This window comes from Rosa chinensis, chromosome 5, assembly GCF_002994745.2.
Source record: "Rosa chinensis cultivar Old Blush chromosome 5, RchiOBHm-V2, whole genome shotgun sequence".
Lineage (NCBI taxonomy): Eukaryota > Viridiplantae > Streptophyta > Magnoliopsida > Rosales > Rosaceae > Rosa > Rosa chinensis.
The window spans coordinates 82,519,348-82,543,508 of NC_037092.1; the positions used below are offsets into that span (position 1 = coordinate 82,519,348).

The following is a 24,161-nucleotide window of genomic DNA, read 5'->3' on the forward strand; positions in this document are numbered from 1 at the left end:
TTTTTCTGCTTTGATGCTTAGAAAGTTGAGGAAAATGATACATGTATAGGAAACTGTTGGTGTTGCATGTGTTTGTTTCCTAGCTGAATGCTTTCCTTTGCACTTTTGTTTATTCCAAAAGAGGAAAATTTGTTAAATTTAAACGTGACCACTATGGAAACTGTAGTAAGAACATCAAGTGTTAAAAGTTTCTGATACCATCTTCCGCGTTGAGCTGCAGGTTTGAATTTTTACTAGCATAGGTGATGTTATGCTATATTGCGATAAAATTATACTATAATCTAAAGCCGAATGTCCTTGACTGTTCATCCCTGTTCATTCAACTGTTCACAAATAATCTAAAGCCGAATGTCCTTGACTGTTCATCCCTGTTCATTCAACTGTTCACAAGGGTTCGAAATGACGGTATTGCCCTAGGTTTTTTCTGAATTACCATGCTGCCATTTCCCCACAATATATAAGCAAAATCCTAATGCTTTGTGTCTTCGGGAAGACTCTATCAAGATCGGCATTCACTGTTTCGCAACATCAATCCGAATTTGTCGCAGAAGAGGTATAGAGAGGGAGAGAGAGAGAGAGAGACTGTGAGAGGAAAGAAGAAGTGATCGATCTGGATTTATTGCAGAAGAGGTGTAGAGAGAGAGAGGTATCTGCGTCTGGAATAGTTGCAGGTCTAGATTTTTTTTATTATTGTTATCAATCGTTTTTTTTTTTTTTTTTATCTCTCATCGCTGTTGTTGGGTTCTGAATGATGATAGGCGTTTATCAATCTTGCTTTTTTGAATTCAATTTTCAAATCAGTGTTGTAATTCTTCAATTTTCTGCTTTATTTTCTTAGATATGATCTTTGGTTGATTGTACTTTCGATTGGGTGATTTCAAAACTTCGGCTTTCAATTGATATGGGTTTCGATTTTTTGGGTGTTTTCTTTGTGCTGGAGTAGTGATGGTTGTTTTGTTTTGATTCTGTAGGTTGTATGCAAAAGGCAATTTCAAGCTTATCCATCACAGTCAGTCTCAGCAAAAGCTTGGTAAATTTTGCACTTTTATATTATTCAGTTTTATCTTTGTACATCAATTACTCAATTTTTCGATTTGTATTATCCATATCTGTAATTGTGTTCTCAATCATAATACATACATGTTTTTGTTTTTCAACAGCTCCGAAGTTCAGGCTCTGTTACTAATCTGGTAAAACAAGGAATAGAACAAATTTTATTTCTAATGAAAGTTTGCTTCTCCTACTGTTCACTCGATTTTTATATACCATAACTTCTATTAAATCATTTGCTGTATAATCAATTCCAACAGCTTCGATTTATGCCTTTTTTCTTTCACAGTTTTAAATTTTAGATTAATTTCTATAAGTGGTGGAGTTTAATGCTTCTTTGTCAAGTGGTAGTGTTCTTTTTGGTATTTGGTCCAATCATTTGTTGATCGTTGGGTACTATTGAGACTGAGTTTTGACACTGCATAACAATCAACAAAACTTTGAGTTACTTCTCACTGAGTTTGAATTTTGATGAACAGTGTCTTGCTGAACCCTAAAGGCTCTCATGCGTGTTATTGGAACCTCATCTCAGGTTAGCCTCCTCAAAATTCATTTGGGGTTAACTGAAATTATGGGTATTTCAGTTTCATTTATTATTTGGAACTGAATATTATCTTCAAATTTTGCAGGTATGACAAATCAGCAACTTATTGATCACGGACACCAAATAAGGGATGAGACTGATCAAGCCATTGATAGAGCACAAAGGTTGGTTCATCTTCAATATCTGATTTCATCACTAGACAAACATTTGTTCCTGCTCTGAGGCGTTGTTATAATTTTAATTATTTTTTAAGTTGAACTTTTCTTTGTCTTTATAATTGGTTCTTCATCAGACTATCATCTGGGGACTATGACAATGCTTTTGGGGTTCTCTGCAGTATATGCAGGTTTGAGGGTTCTCTGCAATGTTGTTGCAATTGCATAACTTACTATTCTTGAGCTGAACATCACTCAAAATTTCCACTCATTCTCAATGTATATATATAGGTATCAGTTCCAACCAACTATGCCTCATTATTATGTTAATGAAAGCCTATGAGCATGTTACAATCAAAGAATCCACAGATCTTTTATTCTATGGTAAAGAGATCCAAACCTGTTTGTTGCATATAAGGTCTGTAGTTTTAGTGAGGATATGGTTATGTAAAGCTTAATCCATTTTATTTTTTGTTGGTTTTGGGATTAGGTTTGTTCATACTTAAGAAGATAAACAAACTGTAGTGAACTATTTCTAGATTATTTGTATATTTCCTTCTCTTTTTTATTTTACATTTGTTGCATCTTCTGCATGATCAAGTGAATTGGGATTTGTATGTACAGTCCATGGATCTGCAGATGAGTTTACTTCAGTTGAAGATGCATTTGAGTCTGCCAATGAATTAGATCAGTGCTAAACCCCCATTGTAGAAACTTGATACCAGCTTGGTTAAAATACCAGGTGTTAGCTGAATCTTTCTCTTTATGATTGAAATACCAGTTTTTGTAGTATCTAAAATTATAAATGTATTATGTTATGTACATCAAGATTTGAGGAAAAAAAAAAAAGATTTATACCCGCAGCATCGCGCGGGAGAATTTTCTAGTATTATACATACATCTAAAGCTGAAACACTGTTCCTCGCACTGTTGATTCAACTGTTCATTTAACAGTAAAATGGCGTTTTTGCCCTTAATTTCTGTTTACAAGCTGAAACACTGTTCCTAGCACTGTTGATTCAACTGTTCATTTAACAGTAAAATGGCGTTTTTGCCCTTAATTTCTGTTTACATTTACGATCCTGCCATGAGCCCTCAATAAACAGAAGGCCTAATCTGGAGTTTCTTCGGGAAGCCTCTATTGACATCCAGTTCTACTGTTTCGCAGCATCAAGCTCTTAGATAGAATTTTAGTTTCTTGGGGAATCTCTGTCGATATCCCTCTTGGCTGTTTTGCAGTATTAAACGCAGCCATCAAACTCTTCGATAGAAAGGTTGGGCTCAAAACAAATAGGAGAGGTTTGGTTTTCAAATCTCATCTCTTATATTTGATATAAAATTTGGGATTTTGATTCTTTGATTTGATGAAAGATTTCTGATTTTGGTCATAGGCCACCGGAGTAGAAAGGAGAAGAGGAGAAATCCAAGATTTTGGTTGACTTTGAGAGGGAGGGAGGTTTGGGTTTTTTTTGGAAGAAGTGCATGCCAAGATTTTGATCGAGTTTAGGAGAGAGCTTTCAGCAAAAGAAGAGGTGTGTGTTTGGTTGGTTTTTCAGTTGTATGAAATAAAAATTGAGTTTCTTTCCTAGCTAAAATTGAGTTTTTTTTTTTTTTTTTGGGTAAAGAAGCTGTGTCGGTTTTGGAGGAGGAGAAGATATGCTGCCAAACAGTTAGAATCAAGACAAAACGAAGGTTTGTGATGGTTCCAGACTTGCCAAACAGTGTTCAAAAGGGATTTACTCAAGGATTACAATTTTACCCTGAATCCTTGACTATATAAGCAAGATCTTCACTCCTTTTTCGTTTCCAGGATCCTCTATCAATATCAGCACTTCTGTTCGCCGACGTCAGAAACATCCATCGACATCAATACCTATCACGGCCTGGTAAGATTCTTAATTCCATACAATCAGGACAACATAAATAAAGATTACTCTTTTTGTTAAATACCTATAATGATTTAGTTCATTGATTTGTATTTGTATTTTTGTTATTTGAACAGCTCCCAAATTGAAATTCCACTGATAGTCTGAGAGAGGAAGATTTGACTAAAATCAAATAGAAAAGGTTTCATCTGTGAACATACTTCTTTTTTTTTTTTTTTTTTCTTTCTTTAGCTATCCTTTGATTTTAATGAAATTTACTCTTACTGATACGGCGAAGCACAAGAGAATGGCTTTGAGTCTGAGTTTATTTGAGGGTCTTTACTTACAGAGGTTGCTCTCTAGGTTAGTCAAGTAATTAAATCTATGTTTTAGTTGAATTTGTGATTTTCTTTCTGAGTTCGAATAAATTTCCTTTCTAACATTCAATCATTTTCAGAGACAAAAGTTTTTCTTTTCTTTGTTTCTGGTATCTCTAAATGAATACTTTCTAATATTTTGCATGAACTTGCATATACGATTATTTGAAGAAAAAAATAAGAAGAACAAAAAGAACAAGATGACAAAGTATGTTGTAGTAGGTGATTTAAGTCTTTGTTTTGATTCTATTATTTTTATTAATTTGATAGTTTGATTTGTTATTATATGGTCCGATTCATAATTTGGGACTTTGTTTACTAATAAATCTTTCATTCAATTTGGTTTTCTCTTATTAGATTTTTGATTTTCTGTTTTTTTTTATCTTATTAGTTAGTTGATTTTCTGTATTTCATGGGAGCCAAATAGAAAATGCATCAAAAATCCATGACTAATAAGTATAGAAATTGATTACTGTTCTTGCGGTTTTCACAATTGGCAATAGTATCATTTTTTTATATAATCTGGTTTTTCAATAGTTCTAACTAAAATAACTGTACAGATATTTCTAATACATAACTTACTTTATATATGCTCTTAAATGTTTGCAATCAAAAACAGCATCTTACATTGTTTAGTTTTTATTGTGTGTATTGATTTATTTCTTGCTGAGTTCTTTGGTTTGGCATGTGGAAATTTTCCTTTGGTTTCTGATTAGATTAACCTTTGTGTTTTATGCAGTAGAAGGGACTGTGGTGTTCTGATTTCTGCTTTTGATGGATTTGGCGAGAGTGAGGGTCGCAGGTTTGGCCATTTTGTTGTACTTTTTTTTTGTTAGCTTAGTTTTTAGTCGTTGTTGTGTCCTCATGAATTGCATGCAGTTTCTTAGCTTAAAGTCTAGACGGGCTTGAAGTTGAACAAGACAATATAACCAAAAATATCCATGTTGTTTATTGTAATATTCAGAAAAATGTAAACAACACTTACTGCATAACCACACATTGCTTTATTGGATACAGAGTATTTTCAAAAGATTTCTTCTGCTTTAAGTACTCAACAAATAATTGAAGAATGTAATTTTCTTTTCTGCACCTTCAAAAATACTCTGTTAATCTATTGATGAAAGTATTTGCTCTTGATTAATCAACAGAAGTTCACTATTGTGTGTGAGAGTTTTTCTGGGTGTATCCCATCTGCTGTTAATCTATTGAATTGTTTGGAAAGAACCTTTCTTATTGGAAAATCTGTTTTGGGATTGTAGTAGATTGTGATTAGCTCCAACTTGCAGGGATAAAGTGTGAAAGAGATGATCTTTTGTTATGTTTCCCATTTGTGTTATTTGTATTCTTGCTTAGATTACGACCATTAGGTGTCATGAGTTCTTTCTGCCATTTCTTTATCTCAGTAATATGTAGCTGTAAATCAGAGAGAATCGTTTTTTTTAAAAGCTTTACATGTTGCTGACGGGCAAGAACAATACTTAATGTAGCTGTAAATCAGAGAGAACCGTTTTTTTTAAAAGCCTTCCATGTTGCTGACGAGCAAGAACAATACTTAATAAGTCAGTAACTGGGAGTGTAGTTGCAGATGGGTGTGCAAGTCACCTTCTAAAGAGTAAGAATTCTGCTAATTATGTAGTGCAAGGTTTCGTTTATATAGGTAGGGCCGTAGGGGGTGGCACCTTTAACTTGATTGTGCCGTTACTATGTTCTACTTTATTTCAACATTACAACATTTGTTGACTTTTGATCTGATTACCAACATCATCTTTTGCAGGAAATTGAAGCAAATGAGAAGCATTGATATCAACTCCAACTTGAGGAGGCTATTAGTAACATAGGTGCATTTTCTCCCCCAGTATTTGGTTGATGTTACTAGGCATTTCTTTTCCTTTTCGTACTCATCAATTGTTCTATAGCTGGACCAGAACTTTCTGTTTTTGTCAAACTATCAGTCTATTACGTATAAATTTCATGAAAAAAGAACCAAACCCTTCCGCAGCAACGCGCGGACACTTTTTCTAGTATATTTACTATATACTAAAGCGCCTGCACTATTCATTTTACTGTTCATCTTGGGGGTGGGAAATGACGCTTTTGCCCTCTGTTTTTCCTCAACTTACGTCTCTGCCATTGTCCTACTAATATTTGTCGCCAATTGTTCGGGAAGCCTCTATTACACCGACTTCAACCTTCGGCTGCATCTCTTTCTTCGGGAAGCCTCTGTTTACACTGACCTCTACTGTTACACCCAAATACCCAAATCGTTGATCCCAATAGTGCCACCATCTCCTACAGCCGTATAAGCGAGATTGAGAGAGTTCAGTTCGTTGCTTTTGATCTGTTGATTTGGAATTCCTTTCTTTGTTTCTGCTCATTATCTCCTCTAATTTCAGGTACCCAATACAATTTCTTTAGGAATTCACTCTTTGTGGTCCTATATTATCAGTTTTGAACAAGCAAATTCATGTCTGGGTTTGTTTTGGATTGTTGATCAGCTTATTCAGTGGATTGTTTTTTCAATCGGTGGGTTTGATTTGTTCATGCTTCAATTGCTCTGATTTGTTCATGTGATTTGTTCATATTCCAGTTTATTGCTTTTATAATTCATGTTTTGTCGTCTTTCACCGGTTATGGATTTGTTGCGTGGCTTCTAGAGAACTGATTGTGGAAGAGAGAGAGAGAGAGAGAGAGAGCGAGAGAGAGAGGAAGAAGACCTGCGTTTTGGAGGAAGACCTCCATCCATCTGGGTTTGTTTTGAGATCGATCTCAATTATTTAGGGATTGCTGATAGGTTTTCCATTCGATCGAGAGCGCCTGGTACTCTTTCTTCAATCTTTGATCCTCCAAAATTTTAATTTGTTTTAGAATAGAAATCAATCTCTATTTGATGTTTGCTTTGATGTTTGATTCTGGGTTCAATTATTTGGGATCGATCCTTCTTTTCTTTTGGGTTCAATTGATGTGATCGCTTTCCTTAAAAAGATTGTGGGAATTGATCCTGGGCAATTGCGCAAATAACATGGCAGAGCTAATAGTTTTGTTGGTTTGACAGTTATCATGCTCTGAACCATTTTTAGCAGAGGATTCTGAGTAAGTGGGAGATATTCTAGCTAAAAATGGGTGGCAAAGCGGAAAAAAAATAAAATCGTGAAAAATTGTTGTTTAGTTTGTTCCCCATTAAATCATGGCATAGAAATATTGAATTATTTTGTGTTCGTGATTGATCTGGTTACTATTGTATTCAGCTAATTTTAACTATAAAGTTTTATCAGAGTGTTTGTTTATTGACTTTATGGTATCTACAACTTCAACTGTTGTTATTTTATGTTTGCAGATTTTGGAACCAGTTTGCAGTCAGATTCCTTGAATCTTTTGGATCCAGGTATAGGTTCTTTGAAAACTATGAACCATCTATGAATTCCTTTGTTTTATTTACATTTCTGCATTTGGAATTTATCCATGATCAATATTTTGTAACTGCTTATTATTAATTTGACATTCACACACTAAAAGATAGCTAGCTTATATCGTTGACGCTGCAATTGCTTAATGATGTATGAGCTACAATAGATCAATCAATTTTATCTACTTCGATTAATACTGTTTGTATAGGTGCTGTTTGTGAAATATTTTCATCCCAATCTTGCATATGTGGTTGGTGAATGAAAGTTTGCAGATACACTGATGATATATAGTGAATTATACCTGATGAATGATCATTTTAAAATTTAGTGATGGCTTCAAGCATCGCAAAAACAAAAGGCAAAAGATATTTTCAAGTTGACCATACGGAAGATCATAATAATCAAGAAATGGGTCGTCGCATCAAATGCGTCGAATTCTTATTCTATTCACCAACAAGGTAATGTTCTTCTTGCTTTACTCAATTCTGTAATGAGATGGGGTTTTTTGTTGTGGTTGGTTTTGAATGGATATGGGTTTTGATGTTTTAGGGGTATATAATTGTGCTGCAGTTCACGTCTTTGTTTCTTTGCTATGCAGAAACAGGTAGATCTGGAACTGGTAATAGTCTTCTGTTTGAAATTGAATTCTCTCCACTGATTTTGCTGGTTTTCTGTTAAGGGAAAGAGATACGTTGAGTCTGCAACTCTGATCGTGACTCTTTGATAGCCCGCCAGCTTTGTCTTCGTCGATACTGTGAAGGTGAAATTTCAATTTCGGTATCATATAAATCTAGCATCTTCTACTTTCAGTGTATGTTTGGAATGAATTGAAATTTGTGTTGAATTGAAATCGGAGTATACGTTTGATGTGTTATATATTTTGGATTTTGTTGAGTTTGGTCAGTTTAAATAAGCCCAATTTAATTCCCTTTTTGTGACTTCATCAGGAACATGATTCATAGACAGATAATTATCGTTAGAGTTTTGTGTAGGTTTGAGGGTTCTCTTATATTGTTCAGCTTTGGATAAATTAAGTGCATTTGAAATTTATTGCATATTTTTACTGTTAGATTAAAGGGTTTTTTAGTTATGGTTTCTATTGTTTATTACTTGCATTTATGTTTTTTATTTTCTTATTTTTTATTTAATTTTGATTCATTTATAGACACATCTTTTTGTGATTGTGGATGTTGGTCATTATGTTGCCCGATTCTTATCGGCATTTCTATTTGTTTTGTTGTAGTTTTCAGAACTGGAAGGGATACTTAATCTGTTTTCAACGTGCTAGCAACAGTGGCTCGGTTTTACTAGTAGTTGATCATTTGGCAGTAAACAGGTCTTTTTCAGCTTTCTCTCATTTGTGATTGCCTTCTTATTCTCTGAGAAGCCTTCACAAGTACAGACTTCCTTCTGCTTATATTCTTATGCAAATGGAAGCTTAATGTTGAAAGCACCTTAACTGCCTGAGTTTATGATATTTGGATTGTTGCCTTTTGCTTTCTTTGTGAGTATTCTACATTTAGGCTTGAAAACAAAACGATGAAATTGAAATGTGTTATTGGTTTAATTGTATGTGTGATTATGATCTGTTTCTCTAATGCATTAATTAATTTGTTATCTTCATTTTAGTGATTAGTTCTGCACCTACTTGGGATTTAATTGGAGAAACAGAGCAGGGACTGTGTTATAGTCACTGAGTTCGCGAAGCCCCTGATTGCCTACTGCATGTAAGATTAGCCCAATTTAATTATTTTAGTTCAATTTTGTGATTGTTTACTTCTGCACAGATCAAACTTTTGGAGAAAGGATAATCTGTGTGATTGAATTGTGATGCTAACAATGAAAACTGATTAGACATGACTAAAAATGGGTGAAGGTCATATTTTCAAGCTTTCCTTGGCTTTTCAGTTCAGAATAATATTCTTCTGCTTTGACTGTGATCAGCCATTACTATTTTGTTTTTTTTTTCAAAACTTCATTTGCTTTTGTGTTGTGATTAGTTACTTTGAAGGAGATGTGTTTCTACAGATTTATTAATGTAATATTTGACTATTAACAAATTAGATAATGGTGATTAATGAAAAGAAGTCAGTTTCTAATGTTAATGTTATTAAGGGTTTCTCGCATAATGGTGATTGATGACAAAAATTGAATTCGTTCTTACCCTCTGATTTCTTCATGCATTGTTTGAATTCGCATAACTATTAGATGTAGGAGGAATGTGTTTGACACGAAAATCCGGTAAGGGGTGCAAACTGTCTCTTTTGAGCGTGTGATTGCGCAGGCGTGCCAGCACCGCGGGGTGCAGTCGTCGGGGTAGTCCCTTGACCTGACTTCTTCTTCAAGCGTTGTGGACAAGGAGAGCACCAACCTCGCCACAGGGTTCTTCTCTAGCCTTTCGGGAAAGGACTTTTGCCTTACGGATAAGGACTTTGGGTGTGGTCTCTTCGCGTTCACCATGTCGATACTTAGTATTGTAGACTAAGCAGAGCAATCACTGGGAAGTTGTGAGAAAGCACAGGGTTTGCTTCAGCGTGACTTTAGCTTTGCTGGTAGTATCGGTGGCAGTAGCACTGGCAGTCGGCTCGCGAGGAGACTAGGACTGGAAGCGCGGTCCCGAGGTTTCAACAAGGTTGAAGGTTTGCTCCGAGGAGGCTTTGTAATCGCTGGGATTAGTTGATTGAGAGAGAGGTCCTTAGCTTTGCCGCTTAACCCTGTATTTATACACCTAAGGTTTCGACTGCTCCTTGCTTAGAAGGATTATTAATTGAAGTTTCCTATTCAATCTTTGCTACTCGATCCCAATAAGGTTTCGTTTTCCTTATGGACTACGGAATGGGCGAAGCTATATCCCAAACCCGAGTAGGCTTATTTTTGGGCAGCAGGTATCGGCCCGCTGGCTCAAACCCACCCAAGGATCTTGCCAAAAAATGCTTTTGGGCTCAAACATTGCCCCCAGGCCCCGAAATCAGGCCCGTGAAGATGTAACTGATTGAAGGGGACAAAAACGACGCATCGGTCGCTTGAAACGATGTCATTAATGAAGGTCGCGTCCCTTCGTTTGCAAAACGCCTTTCTGTCGTATCGTTTCCTTCACAAAATTCCTTACTTAAACCCACGACCGCAAGACCTGTCACATCAGAAACCCTTCCAGTCTCTTAAACCCAGAAAAACCCATTTCTTCCGATATCTCCTTCGCAGAAATCTAGAAACGGCTCCCCCGAAGAAAATAGTCATCGATCAAGAGGAAGAGTTAAACAAAAAAGTCGCCCATACTTGGGGGACCAACATCGGTGCCCGCATTCATCTCCAAACATCTATCCATCGACCCCTGCTCCTTCGATTCTCCGACCACCAAACCGGACTGGGGCCAACCCCACAAGATGCTATTCCAGCCGATGCTATCGCTCTCTACGGCCTACCCGTCCGGCGGCCTATTCCAGTCCTTCGAAGGACTCCTGGAGATTTCAGTAGCTGGGTCGCCCAAAACCATCGAGCCAAAATAGGGCATTGGCCGTCCTCCATTAGTTCAGCGGAGACCTCTTGGTATCGCGAAACGCGGGCGCGGGATCTGGCTTGCTGGAATGCAGCAGGTATCACACACACCATCGATCTATGTTTCCATCTTCCACGCGGTGGCAATCGTTCGCTGCTCGCTGCCTTTCTTTGTTTCTGGAACACCGCCACCAACACTTATGACTTTAGATTCGGTCAAATGAGTATCACCTTGCTGGATATTCTTGCCATCACTGGCTTGCCCATCGATGGCGAGCCCTATTTGCATGGTCAATTTGATTCTGTGAACTTCACCTCGACCATGACCCAACACGGTCGCAGCGCCCATAGTGGGTCCTACCCACGATGGTTGGCGTATTACAGCAGGGAGCACAATGCGACCGGTGGAATCGCTTTTCTGGAGTACTGGCTTTGCAAATTTATCTTCTGCACCTCCTCCTGCAAGCCTACTGGTACTTGGACTCTTCTGGCGACGGCCCTCTACAACGGCTGCAACGTCGGGCTCGGGCAACCGGTACTAGGAGCCCTCTACCGCATGTTATATCAAGCCACGATGCATCCATTTGAGACTAGCATGTCTGGCCCCTTTTGGGTCTTGGACTTCTGGATCCAAACTTACTTTCCATTCTTCCGTCGTGATGACATCCCGCTACTTCCGCCGGCCGACCAACTCCTGGGTCAGTGGTTCAGTCGCGAGGGAAGGTACTCATCCCCTCCTTACACAGAGTGTTTTTCTTACCTGTACCTCCTGGATGAGATGCCATACTGCGATATAATTTTGGATAGAAGATTCCCACCTTTACTTGAATATGGCTTCCTTCCCGGCGATCCTCGCTACAGTGATCGCATGCGCTTGGTCTTTCGCCGCGCGATCTCCTGCTCAGATATCAGGATCGCTGCTGAAGAACTTAGTTATGAGCTTTACGCTCCTAACCATTTCACTCGCCAATTCGGCCTCGTCCAATTGGTGCTATTTCCTCTGTACGATGCTTGGAACTACAACACTTCTTGGCATAGATTCGGGCCCCCTACCGGGCCTGTACCAGCACAAAGCATGCTCGCACTGGTTGATCTTCCTGACTGGGCTCAGGTTATTGACGCCGTGGACAGGACTGAGGAAGGATATGAAGCATGGTGGGAAGAGGTCTCCGTTAATTGCTGGACTCAGCGGGATGATGAACTCTTTGCGGCCATCTTCGGAGAACTGCAAAACCCTTATCCTGCCGATGTTGAAATGCTCGCTCGCTTTTCTGAGGACGCTACACGATTCCAGCCTCTTCCGGCAACACAACCGGCGCGAGCCCCTCGCCCAGCCCAGGGTGGTATCGTAATCCGCGAACCCCCTCTGGAGGTAAGTATCTTAGTTCTATCTTATGTATCTTTCTTCATTACTTTCTTTTCACTCACCCTTCATTGGATAAGGGAAGCGCGCCACGTTCTGGCAGCCGCACAATCCGCGCTTCCCCGGCCGTTGACCAGCCTGGAAAGCAGAAAGCGGTGATCGCGGAGCCTGAAGTTGAAGATTCCTCCTCTGACGATGATAATCCGCAGACCGTAAGAACCCTCTATTCTTAGGATCATGCCCTCTCCATGAGCTAAGTCTAACCCTTCGATTCTGGCAGGTTGCCGCTGCTTTGGCTCGCAAGCGCAGCCGGTCGGACCCTGGCACTGACCCATGGGAAGAGGATGAACCAATCGCTAATCGACTGGTAAGAGATGGGAAACCCACGTTAGAATTTACTCATCCTCTGTTTCAATTCCTATAACTGTCTTTGCTCGCAGGTTCGTCGTCGGTCCTCTGGACAAACTGGGGAAGGCTCTTTGGTTACTGGTGAGGGGACATCTGCCTCGCAGGCCCAAGCACCCACGGATTCGAGTAATCTTCCACCTCCTGCCAGCGCCGTGAGCGTCGCGCAATTGGCCTCAATTCCAGTGCAGGTCATAGACGACAGTTCGCCCGAATTGGAAGAAGGAATAGCCCCTTTAGACGCGCCGCCTGAGGAACCGATCGCCGCACAACCCTTAACGCAAATAGTGCTTAATCCCTTTCCTGATGAAGCAGCTCAAGAGCCTGCACCGATAGCAATCCTGCACGAGCCTTCGGCTGCAGAGGTACACTCTCCCCTGAGCATAATGCCTTAGTCCTTATTTTATTCTCTGTGCACTCTAATAATTCTTCCTTAACCACAGAGTCCTAATCCTGTCGGGGAAACAGCTATTGATGTGGAGGTACCTGTCGCTGATCCAGCAGACCCAATCGGTGAAGATATGGTGATCCAGGAGCCTGCTCCCCATGTTCCTGAAGTGGGAGAAGGAGCGAATGCCGAACCAGAGCCAGAAGCGGTCCCTGTTATAGAGCCTCAAGAGGCCCACGCTGCTGCTGCTCCTTTACCTGAGCCTCCTTCCAGATTGGAAAGGCTTGTTCGCGTACTCGAAGTAGCCCCTCCCGGAGTTATAGATGAAGCGAAGGATGGGCTACAGCGACTTCTGAGCCCTGACATCCTACTGCCGGGCGCGTCCACCAGAGCTCAGGAGTACTTGATGGTTCTTCGCCGCGAGCGAACAATCACTGGGGCCGAGTTCACCGAGATATATAAGCTGTTACAAAACCTTCCTGAGCGGATCAATGAAAGAACGACCTCGACCGCACAAGCTAGGCAAGCTCAGGCCCACTATCGGGGCCTTGCACAACAGACAGAGACATCTCGCGACTTCTTGGGCGATAGAGCTATCCTCGTCAGAGATTTGTGGATCACACAGAATCATCTTCGGACCCAAATCCAAGAACTTCAAGCCCAATTGACTGCGGTGACGGCCCGGCTTGAGCATGAGGAACCTCTGCTAGAACAACCCCTAGCGGCTTTCGAAGCGATGTCTCAAAACTTAGCTCAGGCTCGCGAAGCAGCCCGATAAGCGGAGCGAGCTACTGCCGACGCTAGTTTTCGTCTGGATGAACACTTCGCTTGACCCATGCGGGCCGAAAACTTTAGGCCTCCTATGTTTAGGCCATTTTTGTTTTGTATGAACAATATTATAATTAATATTTAATATTTGGCCCACTTTGCTTGGCCCAAATATTACTTTAAATTCTCGTAGTTTATCGCCTCTTTATTAACATCGAAACTGTTGAAAAGATAATCCCAAATTGGGCGGTTACCTTCTTGAAAACTGCCCTGCTTCCCACGCGTTTTCAATTTCCCTCATTTCCGAGATTCTAGCATTCAATTCCATTGATACTCTCATTGATGGCGTTGAAAGTACTTCAACTGCCCATCACGCGGTTGAAATCATTGCGACTGGGACTATAAATACCTGTACTTAGGGAGAATAGGAAACCAAGTAATCATGTCTTTTCCAGAGATAACCTCGCAAGCCTTGCTGCTCTTCCTTCAATTTCTAAAATCTTCTTCCCGAGCTCTCACCCTTAGCCACAAATCCATAGGCTTCATGGCTTAATCTCAAAACCTGGGTAGGCCTCATGGCCTAATCTCAGGTCCAATGGCATGTCTTTGGTTTCTGGGACTCTAGACGAACTTGCCAGTCTCAGTTAAACCGAAGAACACGCCACGCTCCTAAAGCGGCAGAACCAGATTTTGAGGGGTTCGTCCCCTTCGATTGTCCGCATGGAGCAGGGGGCGGAGAGGTGGAAGGTCACTTTGAGGTCGACTGTTCTTCTTCCACGGTCTACCTCAGGGGGCCCGACTACGAGGCTTCTGTTTTTCCCTTAGAGGTAGATGTGGTTGTGAGTCGCGCTCGCTTTGGATACCAACTCCATCCCGGAGGATATTCAACTAGAAGGGTTGGGATGGATTATTTCCTTCCCTCTTCCTCCGGTACCGACGATAGCAGAGGCGACTCAGATCGGAGGAAGATCTGGGTGAAGAGAGGAAGAGTGCCAGCGGTACTGCCCAAATCCTTCTTACTGCAACCAGATCCAGCCACTTTTAAACTTCATGTTTCTCGCGATCTTCAAAGCCACATTTGGCCTTATAATTGCAAGTGTAACTGTATTGATCTGTTTTGTTGTATGCCTTTGTCGCAAAGCCACTTTATGAATGAAATTTCCTCTGAGCAAAAATTTGCAAAGAAATTTCCTTTGAGCAAAAATTTGCAAAAATATTTCCAAGCAAGCAACAAATTGCAAGAGATTGTTAACCTGATTAATAAAACCTCCTGTATAGGCCCTCATGCATTTTCTTAACACAATTTGTCAAGGATAGACAAGTATGAATATAGACTTAAAATCTAGATACATTAACAAAGCCTCATGTATAGGCTAATACGTACATATGGCCTCAACTAAGGCCTGAATAGATACAGAGTTTCCCCCCAATGTTCGTCGGTGGAGCGAATACACAAGTCGAAGGCCACAAGAAAAAGGCCTGAATAGTAGAGAGAGTTGATGCCACAAGAAAAAGGCCTGAATAGTGGATCCTCGAACTCCCAAACACTAGGATAGTATTTCTTCAAGAATCGCCCATTGATGGGGTTGCGATGGATCTCACCATTGATGTCTTTGAGGTGAAAGGCCCCGCGCTCCAAGATGCGATGAACGACAAAGGGTCCCTCCCATCACTGAGTCCACTTACCGCGGCCGGTTAACTTCTCACCAAGGGGTAAAACGGCCTTCCAAACGAGTTGGCCCTCTTTGTAACTACGGCCACGTGTCCTCTTATCATAGGCGCGGGCGATACGCTGTTTCTCCATCACCAAATTGTCCAAAGCCGCTAAGTGCTGCTCACTTAAATCTTCGTGTTCTTGCCACATCGCTTGAACGTAATCTTCACTGATCAAATGATGCTGCTCTTGTACGCGTAGGGAATGAACATTGATTTCCAAGGGTAGCACAGCGTCATGACCAAACATTAGAGCATATGGTGTCGTAGCGGTGGGATTCCGCTTGGACGTACGATAAGCCCAGAGTGTCTCATACAAAGTATCGTGCCACTGTCGGGGGTTTTCCACCAGCATCTTCTTTAACAGGGTGATAATAATCTTGTTGCTGGCTTCTGCCTAACCATTGGACTGAGCATAATATGGAGTGCTGTGGACGAATTGGATGCCGAAGTCGTTGACAAGCTGTTCGACGGGACCTCCCATGAACGCTACCCCCCGGTCTGAAACGAGCATCTCGGGGATCCCAAACCTGCAGAGAATGTTACGAAAGATGAACTGGTGAATGGTGGCGCCGGAGGCCTCCTTCAAAGGTTCTGCTTCGACCCACTTGGTGAAGAAGTCAGTGGCCACGATGATGAACTTATGTTGGAAAGAAGAGTGGGGATGAATCATCCCAATCAAGTCCAATGCCCAACCACGCGCAGGCCAGGGCTTAATTATAGGTTGCATGGGAATGTTGGGGATATGCTGGACCGGACCATGCGATTGACAGTCTTCACATCCCTTGGCGAAGGCAATGTAATCCTTTAAAATGCTGGGCCAATAATAGCCGTGTCTCCTAATGAGCCATCGCATCTTAGGTCCCGCCTAATGAGCTCCACATATCCCTGTGTGCACTTCACGCATTAGTCGTTTTGCTTCGTGGCCATAGAGACAACGAAAATCTATGCCATCTTCCCCACGTCGTCGCAGCTCATCACCCCTAAGGAAGTAATTTAAAGCGAGAAAGCGAATCTTCCTGTCGGCTGTGAGGTCTGGTCGCTTGAGGTAATCGATCAGCGGGATGCGCCAATCCACATCAATAGGTTCTAGCACCGCAACCATTGGATCATCAGGAGGATCGGGCCGGACGAGCCATGAAGGTAGCGTGCGGCGTTCAACTTTCAGAATGCGCTCGCGAACCCCATATTTCAATGTAATGCCTGTAGCCAACTGGGCGAGTTCATTGGCCGCGAAGTTGCGCTCGCGACGGATGTACTCCAAGCCCACGTCATCAAACTGATCCAACAACTCAATAGCTCGATTCAAATAGGGGACGAGCATGCAGCTTGCACATCTGTATTTTTCTTGAAGCTGATTTATCACAAGTAGGGAATCGCCGCGGACCTGAACATCTCTTACGCCTAGTTCCAGTAAGACTTCTAGGCCAATAATTAAGGCCTCGTATTCAGCTTGGTTGTTTGTACACTCAAACTCCAACTGGAAAGAGTAAGAGAAACGATCGCCTGCTGGGTTATACAAGACAATCCCTGCTCCTGCTAATGTTTCAGTTCTTGAACCGTCAAAAAACAACACCCAGGGCTGTAAGGAGACCGTGGCTTGATACCACATAGTGTACTCTGGAATGTGAGCCAAATCTGGTCGGGTGGCAGTTAGGGTCGCTATCTCTAACTCTCGCACTGTCGGAATATCCAAGGTAGGGTGATGTGCCAGAAAGTCTGCGATGGCCTGTCCTTTCACTGCTTTCTGGGGAACGTATTGTAGCGAGAACTCGGACAAGGCTAATACCCATTTGCCAATGCGGCCTCTCAGGATAGGTCGCGATAGCATGTACTTGACAGGTCGGTCTGAGCGATGATGCAAGTAGTAAAAGATAACATGTAGTGCCGCAACTTGCATGCGGAGAAGTACAATGTAAGACATAGCTTTTCCATTGGGGTATACCGGGTCTCGCAGTCTATAAGTGTCCTGCTGAGGTAGAACATAATGTGCTCAACGCCTTCCTAGTCATCCTGGGCAAGCAGGCTGCCAATGGAAGCCTCCGCTGCCGAGATATATAACTTCAATGGGAATCCAGTCCTCAGAGGAACCAGCACTGGCGGACTCGCGAGGTAGGCCTTGATCCTGTCAAAAGCCTTTTGATGTTTAGGCTCCCATACGAACTCAGCCTGACCTTGCAGCTTCAGCAATGGAGAGAAGGGCTGGACTTTGCCTGCAGAGTTAGAGATAAAATGTCTCAGAAAGTGGATCTTACCCAACAAACGCTGTAAGTCCTTTTTTGTTCGCGGGGGAGACGCGTTGATGACTGCGTTCGCCTTATCTTCAGGGACCTCAATCCCTCTCTGATGAACAATGAATCCCAGAAAATCACCCGCTTGAACCCCAAACACGCATTTAGCGGAATTCATCTTGAGCCTGTGTTGCCGCATGCGCTCGAATACCTTTCTGAGATCAGTGATGTGGTCACCTTTCTTCTGAGACTTTACCACTACGTCATCGATGTAAACCTCTAAAATCTTCCCCAATATGTCGTGGAAGATCAGGTTCATGGCTCTCTAATATGTTGCTCCGGCATTTTTCAGTCCAAAAGGCATAACAACATATTCAAAAACACCCTTGAATCCAGGACAGTGGAACGCGGTTTTATGTCTATCTTCCTCGGTGACTGGAATCTGGTGATACCCTGCGGTGCCGTCCATGAAGGACAACAATTGATGTCCTGCAACAGCGTCTACTAACATATCCGCGACCGGCATGGGGTAGACGTCTTTAGGTGTAGCGACATTAAGGTCTCTGTAGTCAATGCAGACCCTCATCTTGTCATTCTTCTTGCAAACAGGCACTATATTAGATAACCACTTATTGTACTTGGCTACTCTGATAATGCCTGTCTTATGCATTTTTTCAACCTCCTCTTTGACGAGGACTTGGGTTCCTGAGTTCATCCTTCGCGGCTCTTGTTTCACAGGCCTCTTGTCAGGGAGAGTTGGCAGTTGATGACAAACCAAGTCCGGTGACAGGCCCGGCATGTCTTCATACTTCTCCGCAAAGCAATCCTTAAACTCCAGTAACAAATCAGTGAGCCTCTGCTTCTGGCTAGGCTCTAGGTAAGCACTGATAGCCACTTCCATAGGTTCATCAGCTGTTCCAAGATTGATCTTTTCAGTAGGGTCTCTGACTTTAGGAGGTGTATCATCCAATGCTGCCGGGGCAAGCTGAATATCGACCTCCTCCTCCTGTTCTTGATCATAGAGCTCTTCGTGGACGACCTCTAAGGTCGCGATCCGCTCGTAGGCCTCTTTTTCCACTAAGTATGACGATAACCTTTCATATAGCGAGTGGAAGGCCTCTAATCCTTCCTCTGGAAGGTTGTAATCCATTAATCGTTTAAGGGTTTGGGCACAGCGTGGCCAGGCCTTTCTAAGCCTTCTTTTGCTAGCGTGAGCCCCCACTGTGCCAATTCAGAGGCCGTCACCCCTGTGGGGCGGCCCTTGTCATCGATGCCACTGACCTGTAATGGAGTGATAGGCTCCAAATAGTACCTGGCATCTACATAATTCGCGGAAACGGGGAATGGACGAGGATCTGCTTTAATCACCTCCGCCTTCTCTGTCTTCCTGTTCCACATAACGAGCTCTTGATGAAGAGTCGACGGAACACAATAACTCCTATGGATCCAGTCTCGGCCCAGGATAGCACTGTAGGCCGCATAGCAATCGGTCACAAAGAAAGCATAAACCCCCTCAGCAGGGCCAACCTTGATGCGCAAGAAAAGCAATCCCAAGGTCTTTGTCACAGTCCCTGCGAAGTTCTTGAGCGTAAGGGATGTGGACTGGATCTTCTCCTTCTTGATCCCGAGCAAGTGCATGGTCCTGGTAGTGACAACATTAACAGCCGCTCCTGTATCAACCATGATCTTGCTAACTTTGGTGCCGCTCACTTTTGCTGTAATATACAGAGGTCTCATGTGTTGGACCATAGCAGGTGTTGGTCTGGTGAAGCTCATAAAGAACTCTTTGCTGTTAGCATCCTCGGTTTCAAGAGACACAGCTTCTTCCAACGCTGTCGTGACTGCCGACGTGATCTGCAATGGCTGCGAACTACTTTCTTCAGTATCAACGCAGTCCTGCGCTGCGACCGGCAGGGCATACCCCGCGGGGAGTACGTAAACCATATTGCAAGAAACGTCAGTCGTCTCCATCTCCTCCATGTCATCTTCCAAGTTAAGCTTAGGTTCCTCGACTGGGATATCGGCTTCGAACTGCTTAGCCAAACAATCTACCAGCGATCCCTCTGTGAGGCCCTTTACCTCGCATCGTTCAAGCTCTTGTACCACGGAAGCTGGCTTAGGGGTTTCCGGTTTCATGCGTTCATCTGAGGCAGCGACAACTATACTCTGGAATTTCTTGGGTGTCCACTGTAAAGTGTCAGTAATCCTGTCCTTGCCCCCCAGTCTCTCGAAGACTGAAGTTTTGGCCTCTGGCTCCTCGCGAAATAACCTTCGCCTGACATGTGGTCGCCGAGTCGACGAGCTCTCCCTTCGCGCAATTGGAGGTGTCCGTTCCTCAGTAATCCTGCAAAAAACACTGGGCTTAGACGCCCCTGTTACTTGTTTCTGAAGGCTGCGGGGAGCCACTAATGGCTTTGCGGCCAACGCCTCCATTTGCTTCTGATACTGCTCAGGTGACTTGACCAGCTGTGAAGGTTTAATCAGGCCCTGGTCCAGAGCCTCCAGAGCAGGCTTAGATTCCCCAAACCTGCGCTGCAACTTCCTCTTTTTAGAGGTGCTTATTTCCACAGCCTTTCCCTTTTCTCTGGTATACCACTTACCTTCCTTGATAGTAGCGGTTGGCGCCGGTGGGATATAAGGCATGGTCAGCACGTCCTTGCCCTTGTTAGTGATCTTCTCTTCATGCTTCTGATCAACCGCCGCCGCTCTCAACTTCCTGAACAAATTGGAATCCTTTGGGGATGGTGGTGACTCCATTTTCTCTCTTTCTCTCGGGCTAGAAGGCTGATAGTGCCGCGATAACGAAGCCCATTTGATGGGTGGTAGAGAGCCATAGCGAAATGTTTGCTCGACTTCTTCATGCCGTATTTGGATGCCGCACTCCTCTTTGCATCGCGAACATAGCACCACGGGTGTGGCTTTTCCAACTGGCTTAGCTGCCTGCTTAATAGGGTTTTCATCCCCGACTGCCCTTCCTTCTTGCCCCTTTGCACCCAGATCCAAGGTTGGCTTCTTCTGGTTCTGCTTGGTCCAGTTCACATCGACCATATTGATCTCGGTGTCGGGGAAGGGGTTCGAGTCTACGAGCGTTGCCGCCGTTACTGGGGTTTCCACCTACAAGCTGCCATTATTAAGCCATACCTGAATCTAGTCTTTGAGCTTCACACAGTCTGCGGTATTATGATTTCACAGGTTGTGGAATTTGCAATACTTCTTCCCTTTCAGCTGTTCTGGTCGAGGAAAAGGTCCAAAATCAGTTTTCACCATCTTTGCAGCGATCATTTCGTCGAGAATCTCATGGGCCTTGTTGGCATCATATGTATATGTCGCGAACTCAGGTTTGGTGAAGGCCACCGATTTGAGCTTAACAGGGTCCTTGGAAATTTTCAGCTGTTTCAAGGATGGATTTTTTTCCCGGTCAGCTCGTAGGCAGCTATATCATTCTCTTCTTCCTCGTCGTCATCCTGGACCACCTCTTCATTGTTATGATGGTAGTAAGGGTCATAGGTAGCCGGCTGGTAACTCAAAGCTGCTACGGTACGATGTTTTCCAGGCACATATGTTCCCCTGGAAGCATTCTTCCTTGCATCTGTTTCTCTAAGGAGATGCTCGAAGCTGCCTACTTCTGTGATGAGTTCTCCCATCGACTTAATCATGCTGCCATGCTGCTTCTTTCGTTGACGTGGTTCCAAACCCTTGACCGCCAACTTGACTAACTCTTTCTCGGGCAGGATGATATTTAGCTTGGCTTTCTGGATTTGAAAGCGCTGAAGGTAGGCCACCGCGGATTCTGTGGACTGCTGGGCCATCTGGGTGAGAGAAGCCAAATCTACTTCGAGCTCGATCGTTCCGAAAGTTTCTCAGAAAAGCAGCTCCATTGCAGGCCAATCCGCCACTGTTCCTGGTCGAAGCTTAGAAAACCATCTGAAAGCAGCTCCTAAAAGAGAAGTACCAAAGATCCTGCATTTGAGGATATCATCATTCTGGTACTGGCCACATTGTACCCTAAACCTGGCCAGATGTGTTGCTGCATCCTCAGTGTCTTCCCCTGAAGAAGTAGAAAATATGATATTCTTATAACCTCTGGGAAAAGGTGCGAGCATGATATGTGGTGGAAAAGGTCCCTCATAGACCCCATCCGGCTGGGCCCTAGGGTTGGCTAGACTGATCATCTCCTCCACCTCATCACGTCTTACATATTCTGGCCCTAGAGGAGGAGGTGGTGTCGCCACAATCTGGCGAGCAGCTTGCACAGGTATTGCCTGGTTCACAGTTGCCGGCCCCTCTCCGACGTGTACAACGCGGGTAGTAGCCTGTTGCTGAAGAGTCATCGCCGGTGTAATCTCTTCCTTTGACAAGGCTGTTATCTTGATCGGGGTGCCGGCATGGTCGATCCTGTAATAACTTCCTGGCAGTTCCTGATACACAATTTCTGCCCCATCGCTGTCGTATTGAACAAACGTAGCGGAATTGGATGAAGTTCCCGCAACTTTTGAGGCCTGATGCTTCTGTCTGGTGACCTGTCCGCTTGACGAGGCAGTCTTTTCCTTGCTACCGCCAATAACCAACGCTTGCTCTTTGCTTTTCAGCAGTGTAGTAGCAACAGGAGCTGAGGGAGAAACAGCATTGCTACTAGTCCTCTCACGCTGATTTGGCGGCACGTACTTGCTTGTACCGGATGGTTGGCCAAGAGAGGCAAGGATAGCGTTAGGATCCCCTAAAGCTTTGTTCAACACTTCCCTCACTTGGTTCAATTCTACTCTCTGCATGGCTACCTCGGTTGCCAAGTTAGCACCATCCTTGCGAAGACTTGCCATGTCTGATGCGGTCTGCTTGGTTTGGCTCGTGATCGCCTCCATGATTTCTTTTGACACTGATTCTGCTCGCTAACAATACTCGCGGCATGGGCTCTTACTGCACTTTCTGATTGTGCGATCTGCTGTCTGGTATCCTCTGCATGTAGGGTAATGCGTTGATCAAGTTCGAGTATGAGCTTATCTGTTTTTGCAGTCTCTCTTTCGAAATCAGCCGCTATCTTCTTGCGATGATTTTCAATATTCTCCATGATGATTGCGAACCTTACCTCGAAGGTCGCTCCTTCTGGAATAGGCTTCGGAACGAAAGCCTCTCTTTCTCCACTCACCACGGTAGTAGTGACAGTGGTAGGGATGACAAGCTCGCTGGTCTGAGTGTTGACACTCGGACCCTCAGTAACGGTCGGGTGATTCTCTTCTCGTCCAGTTGACATGTTGGGCGACTAGGACTGATGAGAGAATCGTTGCGTCACTTGTTCTTCAGAAAGATCACGACAGACCGCGTGAGAATGCGGTCTGTAACTGGAGGTCTTATGTTTTGAGCAGTTAGCGTAAACCTTTTGGTAAGGGTTTTCGCTAGACTTCCCAATGGCTGCGTTCACGAAAAGACACTACTGCAGGTCCCACTGGGCGTGCCAAAATGTTTGGCACGAAAATCCGGTAGGGGTGCAAACTGTCTCTTTTGAGCGTGTGATTGCGCAGGGGTGCCAGCACCGCGGGGTGCAGTCGTCGGGGTAGTCCCTTGACCTGACTTCTTCTTTAAGCGTTGTGGACGAGGAGAGCACCAACCTCGCCACAGGGTTCTTCTCTAGCTTTTCGGGAAAGGACTTTTGCCTTACGGATAAGGACTTTGGGTGTGGTCTCTTCGCGTTCACTGTGTCGATACTTAGTATTGTAGACTAAGCAGAGCAATCACTGGGAACTTGTGAGAAAGCACAGGGTTTGCTAAAGCGTGACTTTAGCTTTTCTGGTAGTATCGGTGGTAGTAGCACTGGCAGTCGGCTCGCGGGAAGACTAGGACTGGAAGCGCGGTCGCCGGGTTTCAACAAGGTTGAAGGTTTGCTCTGGGGAGGCTTTGTAATCACTCGGATTAGTTGATTGAGAGAGAGGTCCTTATCTTTGCCGCTTGACCCTGTATTTATACACCTAGGGTTTCGACTGCTCCTTACCTTAGAAGGATTATTAATTGAAGTTTCCTATTCAATCTCTGCTACTCGATCCCAATAAGGTTTCGTTTTCCTTATGGACTACGGAATGGGCGAAGCTATATCCCAAACCCGAGTAGGCTTATTTTTGGGTCGCAGGTATCGGCCCGCTGGCTCAAACCCACCAAAGGATTTTGCCAAAAAACACTTTTGGGCTCAAACAGAATGTGTGAAGAAGAAACAGAGAAGAAATATTGGATTCCTGAACGGAGTTGTAATCCTTAACAATAATGTGTAGCTTGAGATTGTAATTCTGCATAAGTAAGAATTGTTTTTGTTTATTTTTGTCGGTCAAGATGTATATCAAGGCGTTAGACATGCGTTTAAATAGTATGTAACTCTTTGCAGTAAGCATTTCTGCTTCAGAGAAAGTTGGATCTGAAC

At 43.4% G+C, this 24,161-nt stretch overlaps 1 protein-coding gene across 50 annotated transcripts; it reads left to right on the forward strand.

Moving 5' to 3' along the window:
- The first annotated feature begins 471 nt into the window (after positions 1-471).
- Positions 472-14,026, forward strand: LOC112202211. 50 transcript variants are annotated; one of them, XR_005810686.1, is made up of 20 exons: positions 472-671; positions 972-1,030; positions 1,530-1,582; positions 1,680-1,758; positions 1,932-2,491; positions 2,918-3,048; positions 3,141-3,281; positions 3,375-3,441; positions 3,560-3,635; positions 3,752-3,816; positions 4,731-4,793; positions 5,766-5,829; positions 7,326-7,373; positions 7,724-7,853; positions 7,994-7,999; positions 8,075-8,155; positions 8,639-8,899; positions 9,025-9,122; positions 12,534-12,620; positions 12,694-12,737. XR_005810686.1 is itself a non-coding variant. In XM_040519455.1 (5 exons), exons 1-5 carry the CDS (start codon positions 10,427-10,429, stop codon positions 13,822-13,824), a joined length of 3,108 nt encoding a protein of 1,035 aa, XP_040375389.1. In that variant the 5' UTR covers positions 10,302-10,426; the 3' UTR covers positions 13,825-14,026. The 50 variants fall into 50 exon arrangements, 1 of the variants encoding a protein (XP_040375389.1); XR_005810691.1 differs by having other exon boundaries at positions 8,639-8,731; XR_005810683.1 differs by lacking the exons at positions 12,534-12,620; positions 12,694-12,737 and adding exons at positions 6,159-6,308; positions 6,385-6,514; positions 6,646-6,808 and having other exon boundaries at positions 8,639-9,307.
- The last annotated feature ends 10,135 nt before the right edge of the window (positions 14,027-24,161 follow it).